Source organism: Dermacentor silvarum, chromosome 1, assembly GCF_013339745.2.
Source record: "Dermacentor silvarum isolate Dsil-2018 chromosome 1, BIME_Dsil_1.4, whole genome shotgun sequence".
NCBI classification, from domain to species: domain Eukaryota; kingdom Metazoa; phylum Arthropoda; class Arachnida; order Ixodida; family Ixodidae; genus Dermacentor; species Dermacentor silvarum.
Window position 1 is genome coordinate 47,036,736 of NC_051154.1, and position 21,631 is coordinate 47,058,366.

General features: G+C 47.6%; 1 protein-coding gene across 2 annotated transcripts in view; it reads left to right on the forward strand.

The window, feature by feature from the left end:
* The first annotated feature begins 503 nt into the window (after positions 1–503).
* The window catches only part of LOC119462234 (BMP-binding endothelial regulator protein), a 222,450-nt gene continuing 201,322 nt past the window's right edge, over positions 504–21,631 (forward strand). For both annotated transcript variants that reach the window (XM_037723583.2, XM_037723590.2), the window contains exon 1: positions 504–736. In XM_037723583.2, coding sequence (XP_037579511.1) covers positions 655–736 — 82 coding nt within the window. In that variant the 5' untranslated portion in view covers positions 504–654. The remainder of the gene's footprint in view (positions 737–21,631) is intronic.

Genomic DNA, 21,631 nt, shown 5'->3' on the forward strand with positions numbered 1-21,631 from the left:
ATATTTCTTTCGTACTGACACGCATGGAAGCGCTGATGTAGTCATAGTTTAGGGGATATGCCTCCTTGCCAGAACTCGAAGCAACTGTACATGTTGTTTATCTGGATGTCGGGATATAAAGCGAACAGAGAACATTATATTTTGTAACTATTGCATTCGTACCGATGGCATCATTTTCATTTCACATTTGTCTTGCTGCATGAAACCCTGGATCAGGTATACATGCCGTTGTTGACTGAATTTGAACTTAATTTTTCGCGAAAGCCGCACATGCCGATGCCGGTGGGAGGAAGGGGGAGATCATCCTCGGGCCAGATGTGCGTCACTGCGCTCCACTGCGGCCGCAGCAGCCACAGGTGAGAAGAGGAGCCTCTCCTCCGGGCGCTGAATCCCACCGCGGGAGGAGCAGCGGCGAAGCTAGCGGGAGCCCAGTTGCCGAGATCATCCGCGGGGCGTCGCCCGTGTCGCTTATTTGAGCCCCTCGCATCGCGGCATCGGCGCAAAGACCGCGCTGACTGCGAAGCAGCCCCCCATCGGGTCCGGCGGCGTTCACGTGGCTCCCCGCCAGCGAGCGGCCGTGCAACTTGTGCTCCCCCCTTCTCCTGTGTGTGCGCATGGACTGCGCCCCGACCGAGCGCCACTCCGTGCGAGACCATGCGGCCGGCGCTTCTGCTTCCCCTGCTGCTGGCAACCACCGCTGCGCTCGTCGCCGGATTTTCCAATCCGAATCTAAGAGGTGAGCGCAGGGATAGAAATAACACTTAGCTCCCTGGCAGTCGCCACAGCCCCGGCTTGACCCCGGCTGCAACCGGCGCCCAGACGCCAGCAGCTGACACCCCGCTTATATCGCGCGCGCGCGCGCGCGTCGTCTGCTACAGTCTCCCGAAACAACCGAAACTGGCGAATATTCTCGCGATTATTTACCGTAAGGCGCGAGGCCACTTACCCCCCGTGCGTCGCGGTCGAGCGTACCTGTGTCCCGGGTACGCGGCCAGTCGGCTTCGCTTGCCCAATCGACACCGGCGATTTCTTCTTTCTCATTTTCCTCGCGCGCTGTCCGCGATCGGAGCGCGGCGACGATTCGCGTGCCGCCATCCGCGGTCCCCTCAGAGCGAGCGCCGCCCGCTTGTCAACAAACGCAGGCGTCGGGGGCCCGGAGATGCTGGCGGAGATGCTTTCCCCGCTCCTCGTGCCATCGCGATAGCCCGCCGTCTTGTTGATGTTTTGCGCCGGCGTGGACGCGGCGGTCTTCTCGCACGCGCAATCTGGCGACCCAACTGGCCACTTCCCTGTTCGCTGGAACTTGATTTGCCCAACGATGAGGGAGGAGCAAGCGTGCGCGAAGATCGAATAATACTCAAAACGAGCGTTCGCGGCGTACGCGGAACGAGCAGGTGGTGTAAAAAAACAAGCGCACGAGGTACTGATCACTTCGGGACGTCCTTGCCACGGGCCTCGGATCGACAATCCGCTACAGTAAATAAAATGACCCACTCAATACAAGAAGAAAAACAAAACATATCGTCCAAATTAGGCATTGTCGATATTAGCTGAAACAGCACGTATGTGCAGCACTTCTCTTGATGAACCGGTGCCGTTTCGCGAGAGCTAATCATTAACATTGGATTATGTATCGCGCAACTAACGTAGCCTGCTGTCTGTAGATGAAATAAGACAATGAAAGGGAAAATTTCCGCTTGCTGCGTATACCGAGAGAGGATACTGACGTCTGAGATCATTTCCTTTCGCATTTTCGCGAGCGGTTTATCAGCGCGCATTATAGTATCTTGTGGGAAAGTTTGTGAAATTGGTGCCGGCTTTAAACTCGTACGGAACCAGCCTGACCCACGTTATAACCAGTGTATTCGTGCGTAAATGTAGAAGTGTTTCCTTGTGTTCGTTTCGTCTGATTGCTCATTCGTGTCTTTCGTCCAAGTGCTGTCCATGAAGACACAGAAGTGAACTTGTGCGACACTCTGAAATGCGTACGATAAAAAATTGCAGCGTATTCTGCAATTTTTTATCGGAAATACTGACAAGAAATACGCATGCATATGTATACGCGCGTCAGTATATATAGGGAAAAGAGGAAACTATGCGCTTCTATGGAGACCTGTGTTATAGTTAAGAGCGAAATAAATAGTTAGGGAAGTGGTAGAAAGCAGCAATATTTTACATCAGCTGTGATGCAAGTGTGGTGAGTGCGACTGGTCTACAGTCAAGATAAGTGCGAATTTTGTAAGCGCTGCTTACTTTCTCAACACTGCGACGGTTTCTTTCATCTTGACATGACTTCTCCTTGAAACATTGCCTGCTCATGCGAGTGGCTGACTGCCATTTCTACAGAATTATATATCTTCCACACCGCTGTGGGGGCATTAAAGCGCTTTTAGCGTTAAATCTCGTAGAAGACGAGCTAGTGTACCCTCTCCTCTATATTTTTTTTTCTGTCACTCCTGGCACACATAACTAAACAGCCGTCGGCTAGCAACAAAACTTCGAATTGCACTTAGAGCGTTGACGGAGCAAATTTACGACTGGCCGATAAGCGAGGAATAGAGGCCACGGACTCATGTCTCAGAAGAACCGCAGGTGGGTTCGTCTTGCACACGAATTGTTTAGACGCAGCCTGCAAGGCTATCTCGTGGCGACTTCACCAACCTTTTTGTTCGTAAAAACTTTGCCAGTGACCATTCACCTTTGCTAATAACATGTTCGCTACCGCCATTCTCCGGCGCCTGGTCGTATGAACTGATATAAAAGTGCGTTGCAAATACTAAAACGCATTTACGCATCCTTCGAAACGGCAACCCTGTTCACGTCAACGATTGTGCATAAATGATTTATTTACTATTATAAAGTGTGTGTGTGTGTGTGTGTGTGTGTGTGTGTGTGTGTGTGTGTGTGTGTGTGTGTGTGTGTGTGTGTGTGCGGTGCGTGCGTGCGTGCGTGCGTGTGTGTGTGTGTGTGTGTGTGTGTGTGTGTGTGTGTGTGTGTGTGTGTGTGTGTGTGTGTGTGTGTGTGTGTGTGTGTGTGTGTGTGTGTGTGTGTGTGTGTGTGTGTGTGCGTGCGTGCGTGTGTGTGTGCGTGCGTGTGAATTGTTATGAAGAAAAGCCAGGGGCCTAATTCGGCAAACATTTTGCTCGTAAGAATTGTTTGTCCTTGTCTGGCCACCGTCGCTAATGACAGTTCTCGAATTAGTGCTCGAAATAACAGTGTACGAACTCTTTGGTGAATACAGACCCAGGGCCCGCGCATTTGGGCCGCCAGCACACTTTGTATGCTGGTGTTTCGCAAGAACGTGCACCGGTATATCATAATAGCGAGCATATTAATAGATAAGGTGGCCTGCCAATACAAAGTGCTTTACGAAAAAAAGATTACTTGTGAACAACAAGATTTTTGCTCGTAAAATTTCTTTGACATTGGCTGGTTGCATCCGCTAATATTAACGCGATAGCGTTAAGGGCCCCGTGGCGCAGAGGCGCTGATGAACTAATTTAATTGAACTTCTCAAAGTAAAATGCGTCAGAAAAATCGTAAGGTACGACTTAACCGCAACCTACAGGTATGACAGCCTCGGACTGTAATTTGAATGCACGAGAAAACAATTATGTTACGCGGAAACTGAAACACAAACCCCTTTTCCAGCTTTTATAGCATTCATACAGCGGCGCGTATCGGTCGGAGTTCCTTACAAAAACACCATCCAGATGGCGCTCGCCTCCTCGGCAGCGGTTCGCCGAGGTGTAGGTGCAGAAAAGGGAAAGCTGCAGTTGCCGGGAAGCTTAACAAACAGTCAGGGATCTTTGAATGCTATCGCGATCCACTCTTAAAGGCGAAGCTTAAGCGTCCTGCAAATTTTTTGTTCTCGCTACCCTGATTAGCCGAAGCGTATATATACTTACAGGAACACTCCAGTGTAAGAATCGCGTTGAAATAACTGCCCCAGGTGCCAGAAGATTTCAATTAATTACAATTCATTACATTAGATTAACATCGCTATTACGATTGAACAGCACTTGCTTTTAAGAACCGCTTCAGGTACAAACTAATTTAAGAACATGGCACCAAGACCCTGCCTCAGGGTTCGTATTAACGAAAAAGTTTATGTGCTAGAACTGTTCATAACAGCAAATGCCAGTCAATCGGGATGTCGGGTATATTATTAGCGGAGGTGGCTGGCCAATAGCAAACAGCATTTATTAACGAAAAGCTTTGTAAATTCTGCCCCAGAAAAATTCACTTAACTGCAACATGTTATCACAGCTTATTTTGGCAGGCGTTTGGACGTCTGCCAATCACGATAGAGATATGCATGATAACAAAACAATCGCAGTGGTGATCGCCGGTCGCGAACACCACTGACGTAAGAGAAATGTTCGTATTACAATCATATGAGAGAACCTAATTTACATAGCTCCTCGTTTGTAACAGTTTTCTCATTCTGGCAAGCCCGTATATTCACAAAGTAGTCTGTACGATACAGCGGTTCGTAAGAATAAGTGTCGCACAATCGTGATTACCAGCATATTGTTAGCGAAGGCGGCTATATATGCTAATGAGTTCTCCCTCTCTTACACTAAAATTCTTCCAGCCAATCCTGATGTTGCCGTACTGTTAGCGGAGGTGGCTGGCCAATGGCAAAGAGCACTTGCGAACGAAGGTCTGCATACACAAAATGATCTCACGCTAGAAATATTCGTAAGAACATTTTCCAGCCAACCCTGATGCTGAAATATCGTTAGCGAAATCGGCCAGCCAACGGCAACGAGCACTTACGAACGACAAACTTTGTGAATTCGGCACGAAACGTTTTGTGAATTCGACCGGAGAAGCATTATAAATTCAGACCGCGTACCCTATGGCCGAATTCACAAATATTTAAATTCGTAAAGAATGTTTTGTTATTGCGTGGTCGCTCTAAGTAACATGTCGGCCATGTTGATTGGCGAGTCCTGCGCCTATACGTACGATTCACTCAGGCGACAAACTGTTTTGTGAATACGTGCGCCTGAGTCGCGTTCAGGCCGAATTTTCAGTTTATCGTTCATTCGACCCGTTCTTTATTGGCAGGCCGTCGTCGCTAATGCAATCATCGCTATCACAAGTGACAGGCGTAAGTTCGTGCCAACTGTTTTGCCGCATGACGTGCTTCATGAATACTGAAACAAGCGCCAAATTAATGAAGTGCTTCGTTTGTAACAAGCTCCTGCTATTGGTTGATGGTCTTCGGTAATACGCACGTCACCACGAATGGCTGCACGGTACCATGGTTCGTAGGGGCAGGGGCGGTAAATCAAGTGGGCGAATATTAACGATGATGACCGGCCCATGAAAAAGTGTTTTTACGAGCGAGAAATTTTGTTCATTTGGTCCCTGGGCGTCATCCAATCCTGATAGTGAACATGCTGTTACCGAAAGTGACTAGCCAATGGCGAACACTTCTCACTCACGAATATCTATTTGTATTTGGCAACGGGGGCTTAATTCAAAAACCATTTTGTTCTTAATAACTATTTCGTAATGCATGGCAGTCGTTGCTTATGTCGCGTTTGTTATCGCAATTATCCGGCGCCTCTTCTAATTAAACACTATATGAATATTGACCCAGGGTTTCAAATTTACGAATTATTACGGTCGCAAGGGCTCTTTGTCACTGACTGGTCGCCTTCACTAATACGCTGCTATCCTGATTGACCGGCGCTTCCCTTACGAACCATCCTAGCGTACGAACTCGTTTGAGAATACGGACCCAGGTTCCGTATTCACAAAGCAGTTCATACGCTACAACGCTTCTTAAAAGCACTTTCCGAGCAATTGTGATAGCGAACAAATTATTAGTGAATGCTCCCAACCAATTACAAACAGCTCTTACGAACAAAGAGTTTTATGAATTCGGTCATGCCGAGGTGTATACACCGACTGGTGGGGCACTTTCAACGCCCGCGGCCTTTCTCACCCGCCATTAGCCCTCCTCTTTCTTTCTTTTTTTTTTTTGGTTGTTTGTTAATTTTTAACAATAAAACTTACTTACCTCGTGTAAGCCAGTAGGCTCCGTAAGAACGGGGTCTAGACATTCGTAGTACCGAACGAATGTCTAGTACCGAACGTCTAGTACCGAATTAGTACCGAACGAATTCGTAGTACGCGAACTGTCCATGGCGAGGGCGCCATCGTGACAGTTCGCGCGAAAATTTAGTTTGCCTCCACACCTCCCTCCACTCCCTCCTCCTCATCCCATCATTCCTGTTGAAAGCACTTGCACTTCAATATAATGTCCAATGATTCGTTTCAATATTTATCCAAAGTTGGCACATTTTTCGATCATCCCCACTCTTTAGAACACAGCGTATTCTCCCGCTTCGCGCAATCAGCTTTCGCTCATATGGAGGCGCTACACTTTCGAATCCTGGCCGAGCGGCCGAGCTCGTTTCGAGATTCTCGAGAGCAGTGCGCTCACGCATTGTTGAGCTCTTTTGTCACGTTCGCAGGCTACGACGCCAACCTGTTGCAGTTGGCGGCGAAGCCCTTTTCGTAGAGTACGCAGAAGGGATACCGGAGAAGAAGAAGAAGAAGAAACAAAAAAATAATAATGAGCCAAGCAAAGAGGAAAGCCCGGCGTCCCTTCTCAGAAACAGCCTGAAAGAATTAGTATGCGTACAACAGGTTTGCCAATGTTACACGCAACCAGTTCGATAAATGTACGGCCGAGAAACGCGGAAGGCTGATACTCTAACTTCGGGGCGTGCACTCGTTGTGAGCTTGACCGCGGCTAATCTGCGCACAGTTGGGATTTTTTTACTGTGCTCGCGACGGGCGCGCTTGCCGTAATCTTTGAGAACGTGCCAGACTGGCGTGGGGTCGCGCACGCCTTGCCGCCGTTCCGAGGAAGCTCCGGATCCGGCTCGAACGCAGGCTGGCCGAAAATTTGATGGGCTGTCGATCACACGTCGTCCGCCGCGAAAAGCTGCATGCAGAGTGCTCGAGGTGGCAGACACACTCGCAGAGCTAGCTGGACCGAGGGTGCGCGTTTCCTCATTGGATAGGCAGAACCAATACTCTCTTTTTATATATATATAAGCGAGGCCCCCGAGGAAGTAAACCGGTATCTCAACTGCGCCCTATTTAACACGTACGCCGTGCGGACTATATAGGTGTTGAAACTGGGGGGCAGTTTTAGTGGCACTGAGTGTTTGGAGACGTGCTTCTCTTCAGATAGCGCGCGCTCGCTCGTGGAGCCCGCGCACTTGAAATATCAGGGAAGGCGAAATGAAGGAGTAAGACCAAGAATGGCGAAGTAGCGGAAAGCGACAGAAAGATATGTAGGCTTTACAGCGTGATGGAAGGAAGATGGGTACTTGAAGAGAGTCGCGTGTGCAGATGCCCTTCTTGCAGCACTGTCTAAAAAACTTTAGCGCCCCCCCCCCCCCCCCCCCCCCCCCCCAAAAAAATAATAATAAACGACGCGACGTAGCCTCCCCGTCTATTTGTTTTAAGCTGCGTTTATCTTGAACTATAAACCAACACTGGCCCAACAACAAATGCGGCTAAACTAATAAAAAATCCAGGATTTGTTTTCTTTTTCCTTTTTTTTCATTTTGTGTGCTTAAGGTATTCACTGTAGTTACCCTCCCAGTGCAATACAGGAAATGAAGTATACATTTAAAGTTAACGATATGTTTACGTTAGCTTACTGCGTCTATAACAAATATCGCTGGTATTGAAGTATGCGTTATATTTATTTATTTATTTATTTATTTATTTATTTATTTATTTATTTATTTATTTATTTATTTATTTATTTATTTATTTATTTATTGAAATTATAGAGGTAAGTGTGGAAAGCTTTGCGAGGCAGCTCCGTTGCACATCCGTGAAGCGATCCTCAACTGGGTCGTCTTATAGTGCGGTTGAAACCAGAGCGGCGGAAATCTGTTTCTTGATTACGAAGGATGCGCCGTGTTGATTTCCACGACGTTGTACACAACGCACCAGAGATAGCGCCACAAACTAAACGACCGGGGGAAACGCTGACGGAAATTCGTAATATCCACCACTTCGCCTGCCTTGCCCATGCACGGCGTCCCGAATCATGCTGATAACGCTTGACCGTAATCTCAACAAGAATTTCCTAAGACAGCGCTGTTAAGCGCTGTCTCGACAAGTGGTCTCCCGTCTTTTACAGAGGTGAGAATGTAGCAACCAGATCTTATCTATACAATGACGCACGCTACACAAGTATTTTATATTAAACATCGGGCTATTAGGTTATTGCTTGTAGGTCCCGCCATTAGAAAGCTGCGACCGATCTGTTCTGATTGTAGCCTGGAATTCGGTTATTCTGGAGCACCAGCTCAAACAGGGCATAAACGAAAAGCGTTGCCAAACACAAATAAAAGCTCGTTTGTGTTTCGTAGCCCCGATTTTGTTCATCGCTGGCAATTGCCAGTCGGCTCATTGCTTTATTTCTCTCTCTTTCAATTGTACTACGCACGTTTTCAAGCCAAATGTTAACAATTCGTATTCTCACTTCGCGCCTGTTCCTGCAGGTACAAATACGAGCCCAACAACGCATCCTATAGTTTCCGAACTGTATGTTTTGTATTACGACGGCTCGCTTTAGTGAGGGCGCCTTTGACTGTTTAGGAGGCCTTGCCGCACTGTTTGTCATCTCGGTGTTTATAGCCTCGCTGCGTGCGCTTAACGTTTGCCGTGGCAACGCTCGCGGCGCGTATGACGTCTTGCCCACCGGTAGAGTGTCAAGAAAAATCTCGAAATGAGGCGCAACTCCCCGCGTAGCTCTCGGCCAGACACTTGACTTTGGACGCGAATCCTTTTATCTGCCAAGAAAGAAAAAAAAAAAAAGGGGGGGGGGGGGGGTGGAATCCAAGAGGCCGACGTCGAGATACACGGTCTGGTTGACACGCATGTCTGAAGTTTTTCTAGCGCTTGACTGTCGACGCTGATTTGCGCTCAAGGCGTGTGAGAAATAAATAAATACGGAGCAGCCTGGGCCATACGTGCTTCTTTTGCCAGTAGAGAGCACGCGTATACCCGCGAGCAATAGGGGTGGGAGGGGGGGGGGGGGGGGGGACACCGAATTTATTTTCAAGCAACGATCAATTTCGTGTCTCGCACCTACAAGTATAACTGACACGTGAGACTGTTTAGGGAGCATGACCTTCCTGCTGAACATTCAGTACGGCAAAATACTTTTATGCTAGGCATGGATGTCCTATGTACTTCTGGATGAAATTTAAAGTGTTCCGTTTCCTCATTGCTCAAGGGTGTGTACCCGCATGTAACTTAGTGGTAGGCCTACAAATATGTTTGAAAGGTTACGAGATGTAATATACTGCATTGCAGTCGACTGATGTGATACATAAAGCATTTTATTTATTTATTTATTTATTTATTTATTTATTTATTTATTTATTTATTTATTTATTTATTTATTTATTTATTTATTTATTTATTTATTTATTTATTAGCACTGCAAGTACCTACGGGTTGTGTAGGATGGTGCATACATGAATGAATATTAAACTGGCGTGAAATATCGTCAGCTGAACGTAAGCGTACGGCTATAACAATTTAAAAGGGCTACAGCGGCACCCCGTTCTTCTCCACCCCCTCCCCCCTCCCTGAAACAAGAAGAAGGGAAAAAAACTAAACATGTTACATGAAAAAAAAAATGGGGAAAAAATTCTGGAGTTGGCGAAACGTACAGTGTTGTGAAACTGCATTCTTGATACAATAATTCAATAAAATAATGGCGAGGAACACAATGAAAGAAAGGGGGAGTTAGCAAAATAGCCCGCAAACGGCCAAGTTCTTGAAATGACGCTCAACAAGCCAACAATTTAATGTTCTAGCCACTATACAACCTTACTGTTACTTCATAGGGGAACAGAATGTACGAAACGTATATTTACGTATACGAACCAAGCTCTCCGTAAAGTGTTTTTGACTTAAATCATGTATTTAACATATTAAATCAAAGGTTCATTTACACATATAGCTTCATCATGAAGAATTATTTGGAGTCGTGTGTCTCATGAAATGGGCAAGACCATTAGGGACGCACGCACGCAAGCACGCACTCGCACACACACAGCCATGCCCTTTGCCTACCCTTTTACGTTCGCGCACTTGCAGTAAGTACTACATATGGCAGATGAACTGTGTCCCTAGACGACTGCACTCTACGAACGAAAATGAGAAGAAGGAACAAATGTACACAGAAAGAAACCTTGGATTGATCTTCCTACCTTTATTGAGAGCCCGCCGCGATGAGGATAACGGGTGCGCACAAACGTACATGTCCGCGCGACGGCGACAACCTTTATCGGAATAAACGACCCCGCGTAGCGTTCCGCGCCCACCCAATAATTGGGTGGCCCATGTAACCCGCGAATTAATTCAGCTCTCCCGGGTTTTGTAGACGCTTCCCCCCCGCGTCTTCCTCGCTCGGGCAGGCCCTAATAGCGCACCCGGCCGCCGAGCCGACCTGACCTCCGGGCCGGCGGCCTACAGCGCGCCCCGCGCGGAAGTGGCTCGCGAGGATTACCGCGATTGGGATCAATGGACTTCGCCGAACAATGGTGTCTACCTCCCTCCCCTTCCTTTCGCTTTTCATTTCTCGGGCTCGGTTACGGTCATGGCGCCGACTCAATGCCTGCTCCGCAATCCGCGCTCACTTCTTGTTTCTCTTCTATCCCCGTCGTCTCGGAACTTTCTGTTCTGTCCTTTCTTCGCCGGAAGGGGACCGCACTCCTCGGTCAGTTTGGCTTGACGATGAAGCCCAATTTAGCCGATGTGCGTGAGCTGAGAGAAAAGCCGTCCCGAGAATACTTTTTTCTTTTTCTTACTTCACTTGCTCTCTTTATTTCTCTCATTCTCGTCTCCAGACAGTTAGAAGGTATCTACGGCATTACAAGACGGAAAGATCCGGTTTCGTTCCATAAGAACAGCTATCCACTCACTGCGGTCGCTCGATCTGTGCAGCTCACAAACATTTCAACGTTCAGCATTAATTTTCAACTCTATCAATCCAATATCACTAAAGATTTGCATAAATGACTGAGGTAATAAAATCTAGCTTTACTAAATTAGTGGTGTAAAATGGTACCCGAAAAAGATGACTAGACGCCTATTTCCATTCAGTCCTGCCGGTAATCTTGCCATCACTGTATACCTATACGAGTATACTGACGCTTGGTACCAAGGCAGCGAGGTGAGGGAAAGAAAAAAGAAAATGTAAAAAAGACAGGCTTGGCAAGAGTCCACCTTCACCCTTCATATCCGGATTCTGCGTGGAGCCTGCCTTTTCAAGAACAGTCAATGTGCACGATGTCGTCTGTGCTGCCGTGTGCCGTTCTTGTAGCCGAAACAGGCGAGTGCCGCTTACCCTTGTTCAGCATACTAGGCTCATCGTGACTAGCCACAACAGATAAATTCATATACGAACAATGTAAGCTGATTGGAACACCTATCACGCGTAATTATATGGAAGTACGGCATGCAGTTACCCCGTGGACTGTTTATAACCATGGTGCAGTCCTAGACGTATATACGTACGTTTTTGGGCCTAAATTAAGCCACGATTACAGATCTGCCAGTCGAACAGGGAAACGCGACAATACGTTGTGGTCGTTTCGACTTGTTCGAGTTTAAATTTATGCTGATAGTACTTGTGAGCTTGTTACTACCGTATTCCGAAACTAACTTAACTTGAAAAAGTGGGGAACGCCTTTAACTTTGTATGCGAATTGGAGGGACATTCAGTCTTGCCGTGCTATGCCAGCAAGTGCTCTAGCGCGGCGCCTATTGTACGACATTGGGTTGTGTTACCGCACACCGGAGATAGGGGGTTGGGGGTGGAGTACTGTTTTCTAAAGTTCCGTGCCCTTTCTTGAACACGGCATGGCGGCGCGTAGCGAGCAAACATCCTCCTCGTGACCACTGTTGGACAATTTTAGGACCTAACCTCCCCAAGTCACAGTAATTCTTGCAGGCCGCACACACTCCACGGCAACTATAATGCGGCGATTTATTTCGCTCGTTTCTATTCCTGCCTTGTCATCTACCGCAAACGACCAGAAGATCCTGGTGATATACATATAGGCGAAGTGCCGCACAGACCACTGACGAAGCTGGAAAAGGAAGATTAACCGCAACAGAATCTTTACGTTACCCCGAGCCATTTCATTCGCCCCGATGCGAAAAAAAAATATATTTTTGCGATTAATTATATAGTTCATCGCAAGACTGCCTTCAAGCTGGCGTGTGGAAAACTAACAAAGATCAATTGGAAAGAAAACATATCTCTCCTAAATGATCGGCGAAGATTCGGGCAATCAGGATGTGACTCAGCGTTGAACGAGCAGCAGCCGAGGAAAGCAGCATATTGTCGATGTGGATGCGTGGACCATTTTATTTTATTTTTCTCTTTTTTTTATCAGTACCTTGTTTCCAATATTCCTATGCGAATTTCTGCCATGCCGACCACGCACTTTATCGTCGATCGACCGCAATATAATTATTAAAGCGAAGTTTTTTCTGCCTGCGCTGTCCCGGGTTTTGAGTGGATGCTGGGGGCGGTAGGGTCGGAAAGTGAAGTTTAATAGTCATGGGGAAAGTCAAGTTTAATAGTCACTACCAATAAAGCTTCGCTTCACATATATTCCAACATGTGCATGGGATCTGCATATTTTTGTTTTCTGCAAGTGCAAGTGCTTCAAGTGCTTCATTCCTGCAAGTGCTTATGACACGCTTATGAAGACACCGAGTCGAACGATTGAGCGTTCCTTTAAAGAATTAGAAGGCACAGCGACTTTTAGGCCAGGTAAAAAAAAAAAAAAAGTTTCGCGCGTCCTTGTGTCGGTTTTGAAATCCACAAAGTTTGGTTTTCATCACATATCCGTTATATCGGTATAGTGTTTAGGGTGACAAATCTGCTATTCCTTGCGGCGGGTCTTCGGCGCGCCTGTCGTTTGTTTTCTTCTCTTTTTTATCTCACGTTCCAGAACAAAAGAGACTGATAGGAGGTTCTTGCCATTGGGTAGTGTAACCGGAAAGGGCAGAACTGAACCAACGTCGGTGAGTCAGTTCTCCGTGTTCGCCCCACCTATTTTAGTCAGATCAAAATAGAGGCGCACCTTGATCACAAAGAACAGTGCGCACATATTTTTTGTTATTTTCTTTTCTTTTTTTGATGGCCGCAATAATTTCAGTAGCTAACCGAGTCTAAGTGAACGAGCGATACAAACCATGACGGAAACGAAGGACCCTATGCGTATACAGCGTCAGTGCGATGTGCAACTTACGTATAATTGATCTCTCCCAGAACCAGTTAATTAAGACCAAAAAAGAAAACACGAATCGCGCAAATAATACATCATCGTCGAGTTCCGTAAGCAAAACAAGCCCGAACATGGCGCAAAAAGAAAAGAAAAAAAAAGGGGGGGGGCGGGGGGGGGGGGGGCAAAAGAAAAAAAAACATCGGGTACAATTGGTCAACGTGAAGAAAGTAAGTAAGGAAGGAAAGGAAAGAAAAAGAAAAGGCAAGAAAAAGAACAATAGCACACTCATCAAAGAAAACATCAGAGAAATACAAGCGATGGCAACTGCCGAGAAATCACGATCAACTCACACGAGTACAGTTCTTTGTCAGATTTCGTCTTCATCCCACCTTGTTTGCTACGCTGGTATATGGTCAGAAAGCTGCACTTATCCGACTCGCCCAAACCGGCACCAGCTCGCCAACCTCGCCAAACATCTTCGGCCGTCCTCGGCAATCGGCACTCATGTCGGTGACCCTGCAAACAGTGCTAACCATCGCATCACCCTTTGCTCAGGTTTTAGGCAGTGAAATCACAATAAATTTCAGTGGGCTTTTCTTATTTATTTATTTCTTACTGTATTTTTTTCTCTGTAACCGGAAATCGTTGACACCTCGGCCGAAGACCTTCTTCAGTACTTGCGCAGGCCCGCTCTCAGCGCGCGTACAGGCGCGCCTGAATGGGTGCTATCTCGCGTTATCTGTCCACGTATGACGCACTCGACACCGGAATCCGCGTACCGGCTCCAATTTCGCATAGTACATCTGCGATTACGGACAGAAGGAAACGACTCGTGCAAGCTCTTTCAATAGCTTGCTCACATCGTTCTCCAAGATTACGCGCGGCACTTCTTGAAAACACTCGAGCCAGCGTAAATATTCCGTGTTTCTTCTTCGTTTCTTGTCCACCGAAGCGCGGTTGCAGGTACCGACATGTACCTGAAAATCTTTTTTTTTTTTCTATCTGCACCTATCATGTTAAGCTACACTGCGTTAAACACATAGCGTTGTATAGGGTGCGCAGGCCATACATCAGCTTTTCCTTCTCTCTCTCTCTCTTTGTTTGCTTGTTTGTTTGTTTGTTTGCGTCGTTGTTGTTCTTTACATTTCGTGCGCTCTCAAATCTATGCGTTGCAACAATAAAACGAGCACGCTCCAGCGAACCGTGGCCGCCTTTGCCACGTGCCATATGGGCACCATCGCAGCGTATGCGCGGCCATATGGCATGGAGCGGTAATGGTGGCGATGTGCTAAATCACTCTTTAACCGAACCGACTGTTCATTCGTTGAAAGGGCTCTATTTACGTATAGTATGTCGGCTCAAGATCTCTTTTTTTTTTTTTTGATCTTGTAAAATCTCCGTGAACGTTAAATACTTATTTTTAAGAATATGGTGAGATACACCGACTCTTGCCTCTTTTCTGCGAAACTTTGTGTCTTCTTAATTGATGAATTTATACTTTCGGGTGAAAATTTAAACCTGGGAATGCAGCCCGGGATTTTAGATAAAGCTTAGTAGGCGTTTCAAATAGGCCGGCAGAATTAATTACGTAAATGCATTCGCGCCAGGAACACTGGTAACCTCCTATCTTATAGGTTGCGCACCCCTGCGGAACTGAGCTGTGTTTGTATCTTGCTTCGAACTTTGAACAGATCTATGTGGTGCCTATTCAACTCCTTGATATATCGTTTTGATCGATTGATTGATTGATTGATTGAAACTGCGATCCATATTAGGCACTACCTATATACATGGAGCAATGGCACATTTTGTAACTATAGGGGCGTGTGCTAGACACTAAAATAATCGTGATGAGGATTAACAAACGCATTCGTTAAAAGAATTGTTCAGGCTTATTCCAAGTGTGGGGTATCAAAGAGGGGACTGTTCCCTTTTTTGAAGAACTGAAAGCATGTTTGTGCAGACGTCCACACTTAAGTCCAGAGCGCGCGAGCGGTGTATGCAACGTAATGAAAGCTTTCTCTTTTTTTTTCCTCGTCGTTTTGTGTTTTGAGAGAAAATGCTTGTGAGCACCGGAAGGCCTACGGACACTTTGGGCCGCATTGTATTCATCCCAATACCCTTGATCCTCAACGCTTTCGGGTTAATACCCCCCAAGACAAGGCAAAATTGTGGACGACTGTAGACTATAGTGGAATGAGAAGTAATAGTTTTGTACAGATATTTCAGCGAAGCCATACTATATGCGAACAAGGCGCATGTATACGAGAGCGCCTGTACGTGTGTGTCGTCGTACTTGTGACTCGTTCGCGCAGGAATATTTCCTTTTTGATGTAAAACCCCGTGCCCAAGCCATCTGATGTACTGTTGGAACGGGAATAACCACAGCAAAAAAAAAAAAAAAAAAAGAAAAGGCGTTCATTTGTTTTCTAAATTTCCGCGCGTCGCCTGCACTAGGCAGTATTGAACAGCTTCGATCAGTAACGTAATGAGGCGAGAAGGCACCTCCTCTCATGCAAGGTGGAAAGAAGAGAGTGAGCTGCGTTTGCAGCAAAATAAAAGCAACCACGAGAAAATACAAAACGGCAGCTCCCGGCTCGGTCGCAAAGCACGTCAGCGTTGATTTCGCTCCACAATTTTATAGTCTCTAGTAGGCATATTATCTTATAAAAAAGGGATGGAAAAAGTACTAAAAGTGTCAGTGAGGTTTCGGTCGATGCTGTGCTAAGTAAAACTCGTGCTAGTTTACGTTTATGAAAGGGTGTCTCTGAAATTCAAAGCGCAAGTTACAGAATTCTTTTTTTTTTTTTTAGTGCAGGATAATCATTCCGCCGTTACCCGGCTACCTGTACTCAACAAGATTAAGTGTGGCCCGTGCACAGCTTCGTTTACATAGGCCGAGTTTCACTCTTCCCCAACTAGATGTCAGAATATATGGCGACTTGAATGTCAATATTGCTGAATAATAGAATGATACTATTCCGTAAAACTCATTCCGCTTGAATTTTTAATGCTGTTCGTCACTGGCTAGAGGAACAACCAGCATATACGTGCCACTTTAATAGAACCTGAGATGGAGACTTGCGCTACTATTTGCAGGGCTTGGTATATATATGTCAGGGGCAAAATTCAGAAAGTATCTTAGTCGTGTCAGTATGCATACAAGGTCCGTTATTAACAAGAAAGTTTGTTTCGCTATAACTGTTCGCAAGATCACACGCCAGCCAATCGTGATTTCGCCAAGGCAGCCGACCAATTGCAAACAGTTCTTACGAAGGAAAAGCGTTGTGAATTGGGCCCCGTATTCTGAGATCACTGAAGTCAAAGTGGAGGGAAGCATCGAAGAAAGAAAGCGAACGAAACAAGGTTTAAGCACATTACCTGCACAGAAATTGAGAGTCAAAGCTTGACGCGGCTGAAGAGATCTAGTGATACGAAATAGTGTTGTATTTGCCGGCCAAGACAAGGCACCGCACTGTATAGTCACCGGTGAGTCGCAGGTGGGCCATTCCACCTATAGGATGCATTCGATTAATTTTAAACGGTGGTGTTACTGCGCAGCAACAGGACATCTGCTCGCAGAGCCAGCGCGCCGCCCGGTACCCGTCTCCGGAAGAAGCGCACCAAAACAGCTTTCGGCAACGGAGCTCCATACAGGGTCCCGTTACCGTTATGCCGGCTCGCTTCTCTTCGCTGATTCTTCGGCCGCGGGCTTCGGGCGGCCTCTGGGACAGCCTTGCGATGCGACCCATATGCGGCAATTATTAGCATAAACACCGCAGGCCTTGTTCAACGGAGGCGGCCCATAGGGTATCCGCGACGTCTGGGCCGATACGCACCCCGTGTAACAGCAGCCGCCCTTCTCACTGTACGCGTTCCGGACTCTCCGGGGCGATTAATGTGACTGAGTAAATGACTGTCAGCTCAGCCGTAGCGGAAGCGGCCGCTAATAGCTTCTCATCGCGCACGTTTAATGGGGCCATTGGCATTTTCCGCGGCTCGCTTGATTATCGCTGGACGGGCGAGAAGTCTCTTTCCCGACGCGCGCCACAAGGAACGGAGAAACACAAGAGCGACAAAAACAGCAGGAAAACGGCAATCCATCTAGAAACCTTGCGAGGAAACCAGGCTTTGCCGATTCCAGGGCAAGGAACGCGAAAGCAAGCAGGGAGAGAAGAAATCGAGTCGGCATCTCGTTAGCAGGAATCTCTCTCTCCATCTTTTTTTTTTTTTTTTTTTTGATAGAGATTAAACGAGTACACACGGAGCTGAACACAAGCTACGGGTCCATAATAACCGAATGAGCGCACAAAATAAAATTCAACGCGCTTTCGGTGAGAGTGCATGAACTCCGAGAAGGGCTAGGAACGAAAGGAAACAAAAAATGTTGGGAAATGGTGGGACGGCTGCTTTCGAGAAGGAAACAAGCTTGCGCCCGTGCAAAGAAACGTGTCGGAAGTCCTTATGAACCGGGCTAACTTCTTAGTGACGCCGGTCTGCGCTATTTAGTGACACGTGAAATAGACTAGACCGGAAGCGAAAGACGAGTCTGCGCTCTCCCTAATATATGTGGACAACGACCCATGTGTCGGGTCGCCATTTTCTTAAGCGCATGCGCCATCGGATGGCGCAATATACAAACAAAAAAAAATAATGAAAGAACGAAAGGAAAGACACATACGGGAAAATATTGAAATATAAGAAGCATTGTGTTTTATTTGATTTTTTTTTTCGTCGCCTTCGGGATTATTGGTCGCAGGGAACCATCGGAGGAACGGCCTAGTTAACAAATCGACTGCGCGCTAATATCTGTCTCGGTAAACGCAATCAAGAACGGTCGAGCGCCAGCGCACGACTCCCTGGCGCTCCAATTTGCTGCTCGCTCGCGTCGTGTTCGCCCTTGCGGCTGCGCTTTTCGATCGCACTCAGCGCGTTGCGCGATTCGCCGGCGTCTCCTCGGCAGCGAAGTCCATCGTGGAAGGAACCTGTCCCGCAGGAGCGGTCAGCCCCTCGGGGGAGCCACGGTAGCAGCCAGGGAAAACGGCCGGGGCGGGCGCGTGCCTTACCTCCGTTATCGGCGAGCCGCTCCTCCGGGGGGGAGCCGCTCTCTCCTTTGGCCGCGAGGAATGCCTCGTGCGCGACCTCGATAGGGAGGGCCGCTCCCAGCTCTGGATGTGTACAACACGCGCGCGTTATTTCGTGACATCTGCTCGCGCCGACGGTCCCGCGAGCACCGTAATAGAGAAGTAGCCACGCCTGTTCTCTTGGCAAGTGCAGTTATTGACACGCGTTACCCCCGGCAGAGCGAATAACGAGCTCGGCATGGCGCGACGAAAGCGAAAGAGAAGCCGTCGTCGGGCGGCAGAAACGAGTGGGCAGAAGAGGCATTCGGTCGAGGTTTGCACGCAAACCTTGCATGCCAGATCCTTCCGAGATTGGCGCCATGCCCGGCGAGCATCCCCTGCAGGCCCGCGTTTCGCGCACGGACGCTAACGAATGCGCCAAACGGGTTACTTGAGGCGAAAGGGGGAGGGTTAATTCAGCGCGAGCTCGCGGCAGCAAAAAACAATTGGCCACGCGTTCAGCCTCTCCCTTGAGCGACGCTTTCCGCCGCCTGCCTTGGCACCGGGAAATAAGTAAACGAGGTCGTGCCGAAATTTTTGCGTATAATTAACGCGGTTGTCCCCTCTCACCGCACCTTTTTCCGTTGAGCCCCTCAGGTTTGTTTTTCATGCGGTATCCTTACGTTTCAAGATATTTTTTCACTGTGCGAGCTGGGAAGGGTATCTCAAATCGGAGGTGAATAAGAAGCCGATCTATATTTACCGCTGTCCTTCACGGACAAAAAATGCACATGTGTCGGCGTTATATGATCTGTAATTCCGGAATCCTCCTTCACAACCCCCACCCCCTTATTATTATTGTTGTTTATCTAGCGTCTGCGTTATGCCTCACAACACGCCCCCTCCACCCGGGTTCCCCTCGCCGTTTCTGAGTGCTATTGAAAAGCTCCTTTGCTTCCCCACCTTGGTATTCCAGGGAGTCCTACGCTACACATGCCTTGGACCTTGCACTCACATGGAGCGCACATACATCAGTCGAAGCAGTCACGCGATAAAGCCGCGTTTCCAGCTGCTCTTGCCTGTGGTGCTTTTTCACCCTGTTTCACAGCGCGGAACTCGCGGCGATAGCTGGATACGCGACACTTTTCGTGCCCTCTTTTTGCTATCTGAACGAGGCCGTTCATAAATCACGATTATGGCTGCAGCTTGCGGGGAGACTGTTTCTCGAGAACGACTAATTCTGCAATCTATCGCCGTGTGAGCAGCGAAGCGAACCGCGGCTCGTTTATTGACAAACTTTTCATAACACAGCTAACCAGGCCGCTGTCAGCCAAATAAATTGTTTTTGTCTTGTTTTAGTTTTCTTGTTTGTTTCTTGTGCAATGTGGGACGGACGCGCGCATGAACTGAAATAGAATATACGAACCAGTTACTCAAATAAAATTTATTCTGCGTCGGTTGTGGCTAGGAGCTGCCCTCACCCAACCATGTTCAATGCTCATTAGAATGCCTGAGAATGCTTCCTGTCGGTGGCTGTGAAGAGAGCATAGACCACTTATTTGCATCACTGTCCTCGATTTGACTTAGAGACACTTTCTCTCCAACGCCGTTCCCTCCCCCTATCTGTTCAGATGATACTTATCGACCTTACCAAGCTCGATGGCCCACATGGTGATGGAGGCACTTTTGTGCTTTTTGAATACGACTGGCCTGAGCAAGCGCATCTGCATGTGCGGCGCTGTCCGCGCGCCTTGCCTTCCCTTTCCCTTTCCCCAGCGTAGGGTAGCCAACAGGAGGTTTTTTTTTTTTTTTTTTTTCAACATCCTTGTCCTTTCTTCCTGTGCGATGGCTCTTATGCTAATCCCGTCCGGCGACTTGTGTTGGCAGCTGTCGATAAGTCCACCGACTCTGGCAGAGAGCAGTGGCGTAGCCGGGAATTTTTTTTTCGGGAAGGGGCACGCACTTTACCGGGGTCAAGGAGGAGGGAGCGGGAGGGGGGCTGGGCAGGTGGCATACTTGTACACAGAAACTTTGGGGAGGGGTGGGGGCACATGCCCAGCGTGACCCCCCCCCCCCCCCCCGTCCCCTTTCTCCTGGCTATGCCCGTGGTAGAGAGAGTCTTTCGAAGCGATGATGATGATGATGATTATGTATTGGCATCCCCTTTGAAATGGGGCTGTGACAGTCACCTAGCTTTTTTGAGTTAATCAGGTGTGCTATGCGTGCTTTTTTATTTTAGCATTTTGTATACATCTCCTTAATCTTTTTTTTCTCTTCCTTGAAACTCCTATATATACCTTGTACCGCTACCTATGCCTGTAACGGATCCGGTCGCATCACTCCATTCCCTGCTTTTTTTCCACCAATACTCTAACCATATCTTGCTGATCTCGACTGTTGACCGGTTGATGCTTCTATCCACTTTAAAGTCAAGCACTTCTGGAACGTGTACTGTACGCTACCTACGGGTCTCACAGTGGGTTAACACCTTCGCATTTCATTAGGATGTGCTGAGTGGTCTACAGACTTTTTCTGCACCAGACATTCGCGTCATCTTGTTGCTAATATTTGTTTTGATGTGTTTGTGTCCCTATAGTGCCTTGCTCGAGCCTCAAATAGCAAGGCACTCGAGCCTCAAAGGCGAGCGCTCTCTTGTGACAGGCTACCTACCAACTGTTCCTGTCGTCCCCGAACGCTCATGATATAACGACATATGAGTGACATCACTGAAAGAAAAAAAACTCTTTAGGCTGATGACTACTGATTGAAAGGCGTTTAATAAGAGCAACTCGCTTTTGCTTTGTCGATATCACAGATATATGGGTCTTCGTTATGGGGTGACGGCTGATGACGAGTTACATTTTGATCTGGAATGTCACCCTGCCTCGTACCGCCGTTCAGCATATCAGAAGTATGGCGAGCAAAAAAACACAGGTCAGGTGTGTGTGCGACCTCCTCAAAAAGTTTCGAGGTTACCGCATGCGTGTTCTCAGCTGCCACAGATCCGCGTACTGATTCCCGTGAGCGTTCGGTGCTTCAAAGCAGCAAACAGATGCTGTTCCACGTTACCTTTATGAGCTTCAGACAGCCAAGGCTTCTGCAGGAGCTCTGTCATAGGATTCGACAACTGCTTTGGTCAGTGGCATCTTATCGAGACTCAATTTTAAAGAAGCAAGAGGCGTAAGGCAGGAAATGTTGGCAGAACATGGTCTTTTTTGTTTGTTTGCATGGTTTTTTTTTTCTTACTTTTGCATCGCATAA